The following is a 17,309-nucleotide window of genomic DNA, read 5'->3' on the forward strand; positions in this document are numbered from 1 at the left end:
GAAAATGACGTTTGCAAAATTTCCAAAGGATATCTTAAAAACTGAGGGACTAGTTTGAATATATACAGACGGACGGACGGACGGACAGACAGACAGGCAGACGGACATGGCTAAATCGACTCAGGTCAACATACTCATCATTTATATATATACTTTATAGGGTCTCCGACGCTTCTTTCTGGGATGTCAAAAACCGATTCTTAATCGACCTCGACTACTGAAGATCGATTCCGAAAAATCGATTATTTTACGAGAAAACTCGATTCTCGAGTAGAATCGGAATCGAGTTTACCATCCCTACTGGAAGTCACCGCGTGCACATATAATAACCTCCGCACAATTACTCGTACCACCACAAAAAAATTATTATTTTTTCCATGTTATTTATATGGAAAACAGGAAATTTGAGACAGGCACCTCTTAATATTAATATTAAGAGCTCATCTTTTGAGTGACTTTCTTTTTCACATTTTCGAAAGTTTTTAGCCTGTTTTTCAGTTGAAAAAAAGGTTGCCTCAGAATGACACACCCTAATATATATATGTATATCTATATGTATATGCAATATCAGAGGCACCGTTGATTATATCGGCGACTGAGGTAGGAGCAACCAAATTGCTTGGGGCAATGGCAATATTCAATGTCACAAGTAGTCGTTGAGTCTACCATGTCCAACAGATGCAAAGAATTTCCATTCAGTTTTGTATTCGTTTCCAGTAGCAACAAATGTTTCTTATCTCATACGCAATTATTTACATATGCACTCGGAAGTATCGTATTTCTGTATCGTAAAACTGCCTTATTGACCTCATCTATGTTCTAAGCTTTAAAATATGTGGCTCACTCTTTTTTGATCATAAAATATTTAGTTCTTAATTTAGTACTATGCGAAAATATTTTAAGCAATGCTCTTCAAGAGAGTATTCCATTTCGATTTCGAAAGTTTAGTAACTAATGGGTTGTCAAAAAAGCCTTGCGGTATTTTTATTGAATTTTTTTTTATTGAAATTGAAATGAGTTTTTGATGACTCATGCCCAGCTCTTGACCGATGCTCCGGCTGCTAGGTAGGTAGGTAGGTATGAGTGCAGCCCTATCGGGCTCAATTAGCACTTGATGTGCCATTTTGATACACTATTCGTAGAACCACCTGTATCTGCTATTACGTTTCACCTTCTCCCTCAAACCATTTTGAGGTTTCGATGAAACTACTTATGTCCGATATGCTTTTGGTGGAAATCTATTCAAGGTTTGGTGCTTGGTGGATTCCGAGTGTTTTGTGTCGGATCTGTGCTAGAGCTGGGCATTCGCAGAGAAAGTGGAAGATTGTTTCCTTGTTCCCTGCTACTCCGCAGCCACGGCAGATGTCGTTGTAGGGCAATCCCATTTTGGACGCATGTTCCCCAAATGGCCAGTGCCCTGTTGTGGTAGCTGTTATTCTGTAAATACTTTTTCTTGACCTATTTAATAAGTCATTGGTTCTTTTCCTGTCATATGTTGGCCATAATTGTTTAGTTATGACGCATTTTGTAATGTTTTTCCACCTGTTGTTTGCAATTTGCTGAAATTGTCTATTGATCTCTCCTTTTATCGATCCTAGCGGGCTTGGTATTAGCTCCGCCATGGATTCATTGAGGAAAGCTCCTGCCTTTGCCAACTCGTCTGCTTTTTCGTTACCGAAAATGTTCCTGTGGCCGGGAACCCAGATCAAGTTTAGCTGGAGCTTGTCTTTTATTGAGCTTAGTGCTCTCTTGCAGTTGTGAACTGTACTGGAATTTGTCATGGGTGAAGACAATGCCAGGAGGGCCGCCTGGCTGTCCGTAAATATAGTTGCTTTATGTATATTCCCGTGGTTTTCTAATAGAACTTCGCAGGCTTTTTCTATGCCTAGTACTTCTGCTTGGAAGATGCTAGCCGAGTTCGGTAGACGTATAGAGAGAGATATGCCTAGATCAGCGGAGAATACCCCCGTGCCTACTCCACAGTCCATTTTGGACCCGTCGGTATAGATTGAGGTGGTATCTTCCTCTACCGTTGAACCTCTTCTCCATTCTCGTCTAGATGGTATCCTCACCTGGAAGTGTCTATTGAAATCCAGCTTTGGGAGAATGTAGTCTGATTTATTAATAGTGAACTTCTTTAGAATTACACTATGTCCGTAGTTCTGCTGATTCCAACCTCCCAATTCTTTTATTCTTATCGCCGCAATAGCTGCTGTTTTGTGAATAAAAATGTCCATTGGTAGTTGATGCAGGATCACATTGAGCGCATCAGTCGGAAATGACCTGATTGCACCCGTAACACCCGCACATGCTGCTCTTTGTATTCCATTTAATTTTATAATATTGTATTGTTTGTTTAGCGCTGGCCACCATACCAGAGCTCCATATGTAAGTATAGGTCTTATGACAGCCGTATACATCCACATGATTATACTTGGTTTAAGGCCCCAATTCTTGTTTACGATTTTCTTACAAGTATAGTAGGCCATGCATGCTTTATTTATTCTTTTTTTTATATTTATTTTTCAGGACAGTTTGTAGCTGTGGGGGATAAAGTGAGTGTTGTACCGTTTAGTACCGGAAGTTGAAACTGAGGTATTTTGGTTCTGCTAGTGAATAGCATCAGTTCTGTTTTGTTCGGGTTAACTCCTAGACCATTGTTTTTAGCCCATAGGTTTAACCTACGAAGTGCTCTTTCCATAATCTCGCTGACTGTTGAAGGAAACATGCCTGAGACCAACAACACTATATCGTCTGCATACGCTACTGCTTTCACTCCTCCGCCGTTTAGTTGGAGTAGTATTTCGTTCAGCGCTGCAACCCATAGAAGCGGAGAGAGGACCCCCCTTGAGGCGTTCTTCTACTCACATAGCTTGTTTGTGTTGCAGCGCCGTTTGAAGCTATAATCTTCCTATTCTCAAGCATCGATAGTATCCATCTGCACACAGTGTCATCTATCCCACCATGTACCAGAGAATTAATTATCGCATTTACTTCTATGTTGTTGAAGGCGCCCTCTATGTCTAGAAATGCAGCCATGGTGTATTGTTTGTGATCCGGCTGCTACTATGGCGATCTCTTTCGATCAATTCAGTGATTTTATCGCAATTTTCGACGACAGGCCTTCCGGAGCGTGGCGCATCTTCGACCACCTCTACACCAGAACGAAAACGTTGAAACCATCGTTGTGCGGTGGAAATGGAAACTGTATCGGGTCCATAAACTGCACAAATTTTATTGGCGGCTTAAGATGCATTTTTGCCTTTATTGTAGTAGTACTGTAAAATATGCCGTATTTTCTCTTTATTTTGCTCCATGTTTGCGACACTATAACTCACGAACGACTTAAAAGAAACGGCAATCAATCAAACACGTGTTAGCGCGTGAAATGAGCTTTCCAGAAAGGTATACGAGTAGCATGACCCGATGCGACGAATAAAACTAGAACTACGCGCTTTCAGCGCCAACTAGTGAAAATACCGCGAGACTTTTTTGACAACCTATATTAAATTTGTATAAATATTTTCCTTTTCTCTGAGAGATTAAACCAACTGTTATAAAATAACTAAAGTCAACACTTTTATATAACTAAAATATACATACAAACATAAGCATACTACATTAGAATATACATAAACATATGTACAAGTAGTTAAGTCTAATCTTCAAAAGACAATTGTATAAACACATCACATCTGTCGCCAAACGATTTATAAGATAAAAATGAATTTCGCGCATTAATGAAATATATTTTTTAATGAAAAAGTAATGATAGTTTTTCCAAAAGCAGCTAGGGAATTGTTTTCAGCGCTCCACACCAGATGAAGCAACCATTCGTAGATGGCTTGCTAAATTCCATATGAGCACCGAAGTTATGTACAAAACATTTTAAAATTATATTGGATGCTCATGAAGTGATGTTGACCGAGGCGGGAACGTTTTGAGTGTAGTGGAATGGGCACTAGGGTGGGTCGATTCCGGACTTTTTTCGAATCGGGATTTCTAATAGTGCGGAAAAGTTGCCTTAGTACTTCCTGATTCCAATGCAGCTTTTTGTTTTGAGATCGGATTGCATCTTCAAACCCAACTCCGGGCTTGAAATTTCGGAAATTCGCCTAAAATCGTGAAATTGTCTACCTAGCGTCTGAAATACGCATCTCATGGCAAAATGTTTAAAACAAAAGTTATTTGTCACGTCATTTGCTACCGAAATGGTATTCATGGCCGTAGGACGAACGGTTCCCGAGATACGAGCGAAAAGGCGGCGCGCCACAACGCAGGGTGAAAATTGTTGCAGCTCTCAGCTAACCTGTATTGGTCACCCAGAACCCACCGCGTGGAGGTGGCTGCTCTTCGGGTTCCTCCCAAGCCCAACCCAACCAACCAACCATATGTCAGGCTTGTTTTAGTCTGAATCTGTGTCAAATTTAGTGATAAAATCAGATTTTGTACTAAACTTTGGCACTTGTTGCCTAGATTTCAGTGTAGAGCGTATAAAACGATCACGAGATTGGGGGCCAATAACTTTAGAAGATGCCTCTGTCACCAGTTTGACGGTTCTCTCGACTGCCACGGTGTGAGAGGGGAATTCACTAAATTTCCATACCTCTGCAGTGTCTCCCGACAGCCCTTTCATGAGTTCTTCGTTAGAAACTGAACAAAGAACTGGTGGAACAGTCAAGGTAATAGTCTTCCAGTTAATCATATCGTAACAATTATTAGCTTTCAAAATCAGCTTTGGCACTTTATTACATCTAACCCTTCCATTTACAGTGTCAGACTCTGCTTCTCTGGCTGCCAGAAGACGGTCAAGGGCCAACTTTCTGACTTCTATCCGTTCGTCAGTCATCGTACTAAGGAGAATGTTCTCTGGAAGAGCAAAGAAAGCATTCTGTTGAATGGATGAATCGACAAGCTTGCGCAGTTTAGCAGGTAAGTATCTCGACCTTTGAATTGCAGCATAGAGATGGCGCGAGCCATCTTTGATTGAACGGTTGAATCTTATTGAGAACCACAAAGGTGAGTAAACTGTAAGTATGTACTTGACCAAAATCTTTATTTCCTTTGTTGGTTTGTCAGTAGAAATGTATAATCTCAGAATTCTATTTGCACAGGTGAGCCAGCTCGATTTGCACACTTTACCTGGATGCATCGACGCTAAATTTAAGGAACATTGCCGGAAATAATAGCTTTTGATATTTTATAGAGATAAGCTTGGTCTGTGCTAAGTTGGGTCGGATTAACAACCTCAGAAGGTAATTGGCAGGATGGAAAACTTTCAAATTTGACAACAGGCAACTTCTCACAATCAGGGAGCAGTTTACCTATGTCGCCAGAGAATGTATTTGGACTCTTTGAGACACCATCTATGTGTTCGAAAAGAGCACGAAATGGAAGTTCGTAGAAATGTAGAAGACACACAACCCACTGTAATGGCCTACCTATTCTTTCTTCTAGTTTCCGAATGATTCCACCTTTCCAACCTGTGTTCGTGTTGGTGCCATCAGCACCGACAACTTCTAGATGTTCCACATCAACTGCAATTCAGTTCTTCAGTTCTTGTAAATGTTGCCATATAAGTAGCTTGCGTGTCATCCTCAACTGACCCGGAAGGAGAGGTGACGTGGCCAAAGTAATGACAACCAGGTTCCACTATAAGAGAAATATGTTCCTCTTTGACAGTGTCGCGGTAGTACTTTTCAACTTCGCTGACTTGTGTAAGTGTATTGTCTTTACGGCCGTCAAAATACAGCCCATATACAGAGTCAATACTTTCGGTGTTTTGGAGCTTAACTCCAACACTTTTTTTTTGCCCGACTAATCTTGCATTTGTCAGTGACAAAGCTAGCCTGATCCTCTGTTATCAAACCTGCTTTTTTTGACATCCAGAAAAGCAGATGAAACAATCAAGGCCGCTGCTCTATCACTTACTCCAAATCTTTGGGCAGCTAAAGCAGTGTGTTCTAATACGAGTACTAGTGTGTTTTGTTTGGTTTTAGAGGATGGAAGAGAAAGTTCATCATCAGCATCGTTTTTGGAAGAATCCATGTGCGACGCACCTACATTGTTGTCGTCTGTATGAGAGTCTGGCTAATCTGAATGGTCACGTGTTCTAGCTGATACTTTTCTAGTAAGTGTTGATGTTGAATGACGTTTTGAAAGCTTTTCTTTACGTTCATTTTTCTTTGTAATCTTTTTAATTTCAGGTAGATCAACACTTCCAATGCGACCAATTCTTCTGGTTCTCTGGTCCAAGAGAAATAGTTGTTCATTGATAGGAACTTTCCTTTCCTTTGGACAAGTGCAAAAAGAAAAATAAATGCATTTACAAGCAGCGATGCCAAATAATTTTCCGGCAGAAGTGACAAAGTCGTCTCTTTTAGAGCTCAAACCTATTGAATTCCTTAAAAACATTTGTTTAAGAGTCAGAAATCTCTTATGGTATGTGGTGAGCATTTGTACAACTCTGGTGTGTGAAACTATCGGAATAGATGACTTTTTGAAAGTATTTTCAACCTTTTTTGCAACTATTTCTGTAACCTCTTTACTCCTAGGTTCATAGTTGTCGCCTCGGAGTCGCCCTATACGAAATCTTTCAAACTGATAACACAAAAGAACATCCTGGTAAGTAGGTAACTGGGACTCAGAGAGATTGTTCGGATATATGCCAAACACAGGACATTTCTGTCTAAATTTAAAATTAGATACAGACATTTTGAGTTCTGTGTTCTGTTGAGAGAATATAAGTGATAGCACTCGGCGAAATCAACGACAAGAGTGAAGGAACTCGATGAAAAAATATTTATGTGGAGACCTATCCGAACGTGTCCTTTAGCGTAGGTGAATAAATGTGAGTGATAGCACTCGGCGAAATCAACGTCAAGAAGTGTGGACGCAGGCCGATTTTAGGTAGACAATTTCACGATTTTAGGCGAATTTCCGAAATTTCAAGGCCGGAGTTGGGGTTGAAGATGCAATCCGATCTCAAAACAAAAAGTTGCATTGGAATCAGGAAGTACTAAGGCAACTTTTCCGCACTATTAGAAATCCCGAATCGAAAAAAGTCCGGAATCGACCCACCCTAATGGGCACCTTCTTTCCTATCATCGGCGCGATGGATCCAAATCAATATTTGAGTACCCTAAATTAATGGCTGTTTCTTTTCGGAGATAGACTTAATTTTGGAACACCCTGTACTAAATAACAACGATTATTATTAAATTATATTCCTTATCTATATAATTTTTCATCTGAAACGGACGCTATTTTCTCAGCTTTAACGATTCGGTGTTTGACTTCGGAGATGTGCGTATCACATCGTAATAACTTTTACCCATTATCAATTAATTAATAATTACTAACTATCAAAATCATACTCTGTTTTTTTATATCCAGAATACCTTGGTAAACCTGAATGTGAATAAACAAAGCATTTAATGCACGTGACACAATCCATAAATTCCTGAAAACAACAAAACTCTTGTGGACTAGGGCACAAACATTTATTCATACTTGTATATACATTACGCATTCATACCTGTAAGCATTTATTTCATTTTCAAATATACATATAATACATAAATAGAGATGGAATAAGATAGTGTTCCACTGACTCTATGCCTCGTATACTTATTTACTTGGTAATTTCACATGTGCGCATGTGAATATGATTTCAAAAGTGGTACCGAGCAGCTGCCAAACAGCTGAAGTAATCAATTTGAAGGAAACAAACAGCGCGTCATATTTGGCACATATCATGTGGCCATTTTGTGTTCACTGCCATCAACGCAACATTAATGACTATGTTCATACGAGGAATCTCTTTGTCGCCCAAGATGATTTTTGAAGGATTTTAATTTTCAGTACACAAATCAAAAAGCAATTAATATTACGGGAATAAACTTTCTACGAATAATGCCAGCACCTATAGTTGATTTTTGTTCGAAAATTTCGGTCAATGTCTGAAATGTATTAATTAAATTCAGGGATAGCACTTCTCTGACTAGGGTATGTATGTATGTCAAAAATGGGTTTAATCGGACCAATCCCTCCCTTAGCCTCCATATACATAATATAAAGATATTTGAACTTTGGGGTGACTTTGGACCGCAAATATCGGCCAATATGTGAGTTATCTCAATTAAAATTAGCTAGCTTGTTTTACTCATAACAGTGTACATTTGTGCCTAAAATACTTTGTAGATAAATTTGAGCGAAAACTTGACTTACCCGCCATATAACCAATATCAGAATTTTCGAACATCCGGCTGTCTTTGCTATATATGATTATTTTTTTACTAAGTGACATGTTAATAGTATGTGGTATTGGGATTGTTTTCCTTTAAGATTTTTGGTAATAATTATGTGTTTGAGATATATAAAATTTTCCTGAATTAATTTGTAGATCTACTGCTCCAAAGCGGAACCTTCTTCACAGTGGTGACCATCCACTTCGATAGTATGGCAGCGATATTAGTCTTGGGTGCCTGGCAACCGTGGTATTGCAGGAAACTGTAAGGTTGATGAGCTTGCTAGGACAGGTACTTCAAGTTCTACAAAATGGGAACGGGTAGCGGCTCCATTGGCTTCCTGTGATTTGCTACTGAACCGCACGCGCTGATCAACTACCACCAGCTTTGCAGCCGTAAGGCCTTTTGGTCTGTAGTGAATCGGAAGAGGTGTAGGGAGCTCTTCGCTCTTAGCAAGGTTCTCCTTCCAATGCTTATTGGAATTTTAACAGGACACTGTACCATCGGGATTCATGCAGTAAGGCAGAACATCTTACCGGATGCCAGCTGCATCAGCTGTTTGGAAGAAGATGAGATAGAAAAATCACAACACTTTCTCCTCGCTTTAGCCAAAACAAGGGATAAATACCACGGGTCTCATACACTTAGACATCCAGGTGATATAGCAGAAATAGACACAAAGCACCTTAGCAAATTTGTTATATGTAGGTTCAGTGCGCTTTTCCGACAGCTAATAGCTAGCCACTGGAGTTTTTCATTTGACTTCACAAAGTACTGAATGAACAGTCTAAGTGTGATTCCTCCGCCACGTTGAGGGATCAGCTATCTAACTTAACCTAATCTAATCTGTTACCTTTATTCCATTATAAATAATGTCAACTGATTCGTGTATAGCTTTTTGCTTCGCTCAGAAATCCAATAGCATTCTGTTGCACTATAGAAAATCATAATTGATTTATAATCTGACTTTACATCATGAGTGCGTTTTTGAGAACTTTTAGCAACTGGCTTTTAGCTCAGAGTAAAGTATTTATGCATTCTTGAAATGTCGCTTGATAATAAATAAGGACAAATGAACGATATAATCTTACAATCATTATGTATTGTTATATGTATGTATATACAAAAATAAAAAAATCCTAATTTGTATGGAGAAACATCTTACCGTTTAGTATTACAATAGTTTTAGGGCTGAGTTCTTAATGTCTGTTCAATTTACGAAAGAAGGAGTAATGATTAAGTTAGGAAGAACTTAAAAGACAGAAGGCTGCTAGCCAGACATTGAGAAAACGGCACTTAGGGTGCCCGCAAAGTGGACGTTAAATACGCTTAAATTATAATAAGATAATAGAAATTACATTTAACGCTATTTATGTGGACCTTATGTAGTCCACAAATATATACATGATTTTTTAAATTATTATATAAGTCTCAAAATTTATTTAGCTGGCAATTAAAGTAAAATTGTTAATGTGTACTCACCATAATAAAATGTGCCAAGGAGAAAAATGCCGCCAGTGCAAATGTTTACCAAGTCACGATTGCCAAGAGGCGTAAAGTGTGAAAATTTTTCAATTATTGACAAAATGAAGAGTTTATGAACATCTTCTCATCTTAAATATTATAGGGGAGAGGGCCATATGATTGATAGAGTACAACATATGCGTTTCTTAGTGAATTGGGTTGGAGAAGACGTTGATTGATCATTGATTTAGTTCCAAAACGCTCACAGCACAAAGCCCAACTTAATCTATCACAATTCAAACATTTAAGAGAATATTAAAAGATCACTGGTCGATCCGCCGAAGATACCGCGTGCACAACGATTGTTATATTTTTAGCTTCTTTGACAGTTACTTATAATTAGTTATTGCTTACGCCTTGAAAGCTCCTACATATGTATGTACATCATGGGTGGGAGCTGCTGTTTTATATCAATTCGCCGTCTATTTCCCGGTGTTTTGTAAAGCGGTTGAATTTATGAAAGTTCTCAAATTTTGAACATCTCCACGGTGTATCTTTCTTTATTATTTTTGTTTCACAATTTCGCACCCATAATTATTTTTCGACATACATATGTACACACGCTATTATATGGTATGTATGTATGCAGTCTTTTTATTTTGTGCGGCAGTCAGTTGGATGACACAGTGAAACAGCTGCAGCTGCTTTCTATCCTTCTCAACGTTTCAGCCGGGGCACATCTACGGTCCACACAGCCGAAATGTGAGGGGGTGTAGTAGAGGCTAATGTACTAGGTTGCAGCCAAGAAGCGTATGCACTAGGTTGCAGCGGTTTGTTTTTACCCCGAGTATATGAGCTTCCTCTTAAAGGTCCACACTTAGACACGTGCAACTGCTTTGCTCGGGAACGCTTCACTGTGACTTTATTGTTTACCTTTTGTCAATAACTTTGCCTTTGAATGCAATGCGAATGCACTTGTTGTTATTGCACTTGTAGTTAAGTTTCCAATGTTTATTTTTTTATTATTTTAGGCTGGCGGCTGCGGCTGCCTACTTCTGATAGCTGTTTTTACTTAACTTTCGCACCGCGGGGCATCTGTTTAATACACTTTTGCGCAAAATTTATTTATGCTTCATCGGTGAACAATTTAAAAATTTGTTCAGCAGTCCAGTTTCCACTTTTAATTTTTTGCGTTTCAATTATTTTTTGGTTTTTTGTTTTTTGCTTATTATTACTACAATTGCTTTACCTTTTGAATTTCATTCCTTCAGCAACGCGGTGTTTGTTGCAAAATATTAAAACAGCTGCGCGATGGCATATGTTGTACGACTTACGCAAATAAAATTTTCATTGCTTCGTCTTGGCATTAGCAAGCCCAGTACTTTTTTGTTGCGTTGTTTTCATTTTAGTTTATAATTTTTATAAATTAATTATATTTTAAATTTTTTCGTTCGCTCGCTAAAATCTACATAAAAGGGCATTCAAGGAGTATGTGCACAAAAGACTAAGGACACAAACTTTCTTCACTTTCATTTCTTAGAGAAATCACTTATATTTCTAAATATGCACCTTTTCACTAAGCACCGCGCAACGATTTTGGCATAGAGTGGAGGTGCTGATCAACAAAACCGGTCCGCTTGTTTTTGTTCGGTCGCCATACACAACCGGCACTAACTCGAATTCCGATGGCACTGAGTTCATATGATCCGATAGCTGGTCGTAACACCAGCGCCACGTTCTCATCGGAATTTCAATTGTCTTTGCTGCATTGCTTTGCGTTTGCAAAGACAAAATGACTAGCCTGACTGGTTTGCTTTTGTTTCATACGAGCACGGTGCAGTTGGGAATGTGCCTTCGAACCAGTTGTTTACTTTGACCTCGCATCCAGTAATTTGTCCGCTTGAACGTGCTCACGGTTCGACGGCGCGTTAATATTTGGCATTACGATTTTGGTCGAAAAAACGTTTTGGCTAAAATGTCATTACTGTTTAGTCCTGTCGTGCCCGACACTGAGTTCTTTGCTCTCTCGTAGTTTCACGCTCTCTTAGCTAATATGTTGGGTGTGTGTATGTGCATTGACTCATACGCTTGCTGTCGTTTCTTCCATCTGTTGTCCACCATAACAATTGGAAAATGCTTTTCTGACGCATGCGCGCTATCCAATAATTTGTAGTTGTGGATGTCGTTTGTATGGCAAGCAAAACAGCTGTTCCCTTGATGAGTGCGCACAGTGTGTGCGGCAGTTGCCTAAATGCCTTCGGCGCCTGCCTGCTCACAGCTGCTGTGCACCTTTCGCTTACATTCTTTGCTCTGCCAATGAGTCGTCGTTCTCTTTATACATGCACATACACAAACATTTATACATACACACAGTCGCTGAACAGAGGCGTTTGCTTCAGACAAAAACAAAAAACTGAAAAATATGTAAAGCAATAACTGACAGCCATCGATGAGCATTCAAGAGCAGCCGGTGTTTTTTCCTTCCTTTCCTTATTTTTTGCTCACTTAAGCAATTGCATTTGCCTCCACTGCGGTTGTATGCTTGATCTGGTATTATCGATGTTATTCCATATGAATGAATGGCAAGCCAAAGTTGTTGTATTCGAATGATGGCACTGCAAAATGGTATTGTTGTGACGTACTAATATTTTAATTAAAAATTTTTATACGTTGCTTGAGACTGACGGACATATTTGTATATGAACGTATATACATACATACATATGTGCATATTTTTTTTTTTTTTGTTTCGAAGGGGGAATCTTTCATAGATACCGTCATTCCTGGACGGCATGCACGATTCATACTGCACGCTAAGGGTGCACCTCTTTCGGGACCACGCCCAGTATGGATGATCATACCATGCTGAACTTGCGTAACAGTACACCTACGTACTAAACCCTAACTCCGACTGCATTTCACTGATCCTACGGCACTGCCGTTAAGTATTTCTTCGCAGGACCAGGCTCAGCCAAAATTGGCTCTTCGTGGGCACCTTTCTGGACTACTCTTCTCTAACGCTTCTGCTATCGCTACTTCGTTGCCTTTCCTTTTTTCTTAGTTCTTGCATCGCAATTGCGGACCAATTCTTCACTTTATTCCACACGATTTTGCATTTTATCATGTGGTGCACGATATTCTCTAGAGTCACACGTTCGTTGATAATACTTTCTATGTCTTTTCTTTCTGCTTCGAATTTCGGGCAGTAAAAGAAAATATGCTGTTCGTTTTCGCTGCCATTTCCGCAGAATGAACATTCTGTTCCGTTATCGTGGCCGTATTTGTACAGGTACTCTCGAAAGCATCCGTGTCCGGTCAGGAATTGTGTCAGGTAGTAATCAGAATCGCCATTCTTCCTCTCCACCCATGTTTTCACATTTCTGATTAGCTTGTATGTCCACCTTCCATTGTCTGCTATGTCCCAGCGCCTCTGCCACTTCACATAAACTTTCCTCCTTTCTTTATTTTCCGCTCCGCTGTTGTAAGACGCCTCCTAACGCTTCTTGATTTTTCGTAGACTCTTTTGAGCTCTAACGCCATTATGTCCGGCGGTATGATACCCGCTACATTCTTTCGCCTCCGTGCTTCATACATGCAAAATCCACAAATAACTCTTATTGCATTTAGCCGAGTCAGAGTTCTTGCTTTCTTCGCGTATGTCTTGTTATACATTGCTGGTCCTCATATTGGCGCCGCATACATTAGCACCGACTGACCTGCTTTAGCCAAGAGTGCTCGCTTGCCCTGGCTTGGTCCTCCAATATTAGCCATCATCCTGGATAGGGGCCACCGTTATTCATGGGGCTGCTTTTGCACATGACTTTCAATGCCAAGTACCAAGCCGCGTGTCTATTTCAACGCTTCAGGTATTTTAACGACTGCTGAGTCGTTATGCTATGGCCATCAATATTGAAAGTAGCATTTCTAATTTTTTTCTGCTGGTAATTATCACTGCGTTACCGTTTTTTGGGCTGCTAATTGAAGCTTTTTTTGCCGTGAGCCAGCTCTTTATTCTTGAAGCGGTGTCTTCACATAAACTTTCTACTTGACTGATTTCTTTTCCTACCACCGTTACCGCAATGTCATCGGCGTACCCGATGATTTGGACCCCTCTTTCTAATGGTAGTCGAAGTACTCCGTCATATAACACGTTCCACAGCAGTGGACCTAGCACTGAGCCTTGTGGTACCCCTCCCGTCACCCTGTACTGTTTTGGTCCCTCATCGGTATCATAGAGTAGCAGCCTATTCGACAGGTATTTGGAGATAATTCTCAACAGATACTTCGGTGTTCTTTTGTCTTCCAGAGCGCTCATTATGTATGGCCAATACGCAGAATTGAACGCATTTTTAACGTCAAACGTTACGACTGCACAGTATTCTTTCGTACCATACATCCACCTCGTTCCTTCGATAGCCTTGCTTGCCACATTTGTCACTTTTGTGATCGCATCGATAGTTGACTTGTGCTTACGAAAACCAAATTGGTTTTCGTCGAGTCCTGGATATTCTTGCTCCAGATACTTCTCCAGTCGTATGCATATTATTCTCTCCAAAATTTTATCAAGCGTGTCTAGCACGCAGAGAGGGCGGTACGAACTTGGTTCTCCAGCCGGTTTGTTTGGTTTCTGCAAAAGTACTAAGCGCTGTTTCTTCCAAATTTTTGGAAAGACACCTTCTTGCAAACAGCGGGTAAAGAGCTGTGAAAAGGGAACCGCTTTGTGTGCTATAGCCGTTTTAAGGGCCTTGTTGGGGATTCCATCTAGGCTCGGTGTTTTGGTATTTCCAAACCTTTTGGCTGCTTCTATCACTTCATCGTTGGTGACCGATGGTTCATCTATTACCATAGATATATTTGATAATGAAGGTCCTTCGTTCCTCTGCATAGGAAAAAGCGTTTCCACGATGTTTTTCAATAGGGTGGGACAGGTTGGTGTTCTCTCTTTGCTTCCTTTGAGTTTTGTCATCACTATTTTGTACGCATCGCCCCATGGGTTCTCATCGGCATTTTCGCAGAGCTCTTTGAAACAGGAGAGTTTGCTTCTTTTGATTGCTTTCTTGAGCTCACGGCGTTTCCTCTTAAAACTTTCGCGCAGGTTTTCGTATTCTGGTGAAGTCCGTATTCTCTGGCAGGAACGCCTTGGCTTTGTTGCAATCAGTTCTCAGGCTGTCGATTGCACTATTCCACCAGTATGCAGGCTGTCTGTAAGCGTTAGCGCCTTGATTTTTCCTGCACATTGCAGCGTCACATGCTTTGTTGACATGCCTCACCAATATCTACGCCTGCCGTTCTGTATCTTCTACACTTGCAATGTTGTCATCCAGCATAAGTCGGACGAGGTCTTCGTCAAAAGTTTCGGCTTTCCACCTTTTTGTCTGTACCATCTTTGTGTGCGTGTATATTCCACTCCTGGATTTTCCGATCTCCATTATGATAGCTAAGTGGTCACTATGCGTATAGAGGTCAGACACTTCCCAGCATGTTGATCGTACCAACAGGCTACTAACAAATGTGAATTCAATCACGTATCTACCACCATTTTTTTCGAAGGTGTTCCTATTTCCAGTATTCAATAGCACCACTTCGAGCAATGAAAAGACCTTGAGAAGAGCGTCTCCTCGTTTGTTCGTACTAACACTTCCCCAGTCCGCAGCCCACGCGTTGAAATCGCCTGCTGCCACGTTATTCGTAGTTGTTAGGGCTTCCTGTACCAGATCATCCAAAATCCTCTCAAACGCGCCTTGCGGAACACTCGGTGGTATATAGCAGCTATAAAAGTTGATTCCACAGATCCTGGCTCGTGTGAAGTAGGGCTTTCCTAGTAGTGGCTTTTCCTGGAAAGCTTTACCTCCACATGCATATATGTATGTGTGTGTATGTACATATTGATGTTTATAAGAATATGAGAATAAGAGCAGTGGACAAATAACAGATTCAAACTGTACGAAGTACTTCTTCGAAAGAGTAACATTAGAAAAATTTATTTTGTTATAGTTTTAAGTTAGTTACTTTAAAGTTTTAAGTTAGTTTCGAAAATTTACTAATTTGGAAAAATATCTATATACAAACGAAAAACGGAAGCGCTCCTGCTGGAGGACTTTAAATAAGCAGGTGTCAAAATTTGCTGATAGGCGTGGCACCGGCCACTTTCAGATAAAATCACATACCTCGAAACCTTCTAGGCCGATTTCAACCAAATTCTCCTATCTTACAGTGTGAACAAAATCAGGCTAAAACTAAGTCTATTTCCCATATAACACAATTTTAAATTCCATTTGCCCAGTGCAGAAATCAAGAATCAATTAATATATCAGAACAAAAATTTGCACGAATAGTGCATTGGAGGTGTGCAACCTTATGACTTAAAATTACTCAAGTCTAACCAAACCTGTTCAGGCACCTACATTTTTACCCAGTATTATAGTTGACTTTTTACAGAAAGTAATGGTCAATATGTGAGATATGTATGTATATAATTGAAATTTGGAGAGAATCCGTTACAGTATGTATGTTTGCTAAAAATGTGTTTAATCGGGTTAATACTTTTCTAAGCCCTCATATATCTAATATAAAGATATTTCAATTTCCGGATGACTTTAAACCGCATATATCGGCCAACATATGAGTTAGCTTAATAATAGAAAGTATTTTTTAAGAACGGTTACTTTTTCAGCTTAGAATAAGTAAACTCGGGTGGAAAGGAAGAATTCTAAGATCTTAGCAAAATAAGATATCAGATCAAGACTGCAAAATATCCAAGAATACAATTTTGCACTAAAAATACACATATTTGAACCAGGCCTATATGCCTGCATGAGAGAGTCGAGAAATTCAAAAATCTATCGAAGAGAATAATGGAGCAAGCTGATCAAGTTGCTCAAGTATTCCCAATTTGTAAAGTGGCAAATACTTCAAAAACACTGCGGGAGATGAGCTACTTAGAATCCTGAAAACTCAAACAAAAAAGTATAAGATAGTGAAAATAACACGAAAAAACACCACAACTAAACACCATGGATCAAAAGCAGACGCCATAATAGTCTCAAAAAAGATTATATAACATATAAAGATATCATGAGAAAAATAATGGCAGCGAACTGGAGGAAACAACGTAACCTACTTTTGGAAAACTCTAAAAGGATACCTGGTATTTGAACTGAACTGAAGAAATATAGAAGACAAAAGAGCCGAATCTTTCCAAAGTACCAATGTATGTGTAATGGTTATGATACAGCCTAGAACCCACAACGTCACGAACGTGTGCAAAGACCTCGACGAAATAACTATCCTCGAAGAAACTTGAGCGAAAACAGATAGCTCTTGTATACAGGCGTGCCCACGATGCCAAAGCCGCACTTGAGTTGGGAAAAATAAAGATCGGGTGGTCGATCTGCCACCTTCAGGAATATTTTCTATTCCCCGGTGCTTCAATATCGCCACATGGCGTATAAATGTTGTAATCCGACACACAAGTTTTCTCTATTCACATTTTAGGAATCGCAGGACACTTAGCAAACACATGTGCTCAGTCTTGTCCCAAGTACCTTGACACAATGAAGTCTCTGGGCAAGTGAAGATACTGCAGTTTAAACATTG

At 39.8% G+C, this 17,309-nt stretch overlaps 1 protein-coding gene across 2 annotated transcripts in view; it reads right to left on the bottom strand.

Moving 5' to 3' along the window:
- Nucleotides 1-11,629, bottom strand: part of LOC120771080 (protein CBFA2T1) — a 74,910-nt gene extending 63,281 nt beyond the window's left edge. The window contains exons 1-2 of one of the 2 annotated variants that reach the window (XM_040098902.1): nt 10,963-11,629; nt 9,732-9,999 (exon numbers count right to left, since the gene is read on the bottom strand). In XM_040098902.1, the coding sequence (XP_039954836.1) occupies nt 9,732-9,734 (3 nt within the window). In that variant the 5' untranslated portion in view covers nt 9,735-9,999; nt 10,963-11,629. Of the gene's footprint in view, nt 1-9,731 lie in introns of both variants that reach the window. The other variant, XM_040098901.1, reaches the window with a different exon arrangement.
- Nucleotides 11,630-17,309: the final 5,680 nt, after the last annotated feature.

This window comes from Bactrocera tryoni, chromosome 3, assembly GCF_016617805.1.
Source record: "Bactrocera tryoni isolate S06 chromosome 3, CSIRO_BtryS06_freeze2, whole genome shotgun sequence".
In the NCBI taxonomy this organism is placed as follows: domain Eukaryota; kingdom Metazoa; phylum Arthropoda; class Insecta; order Diptera; family Tephritidae; genus Bactrocera; species Bactrocera tryoni.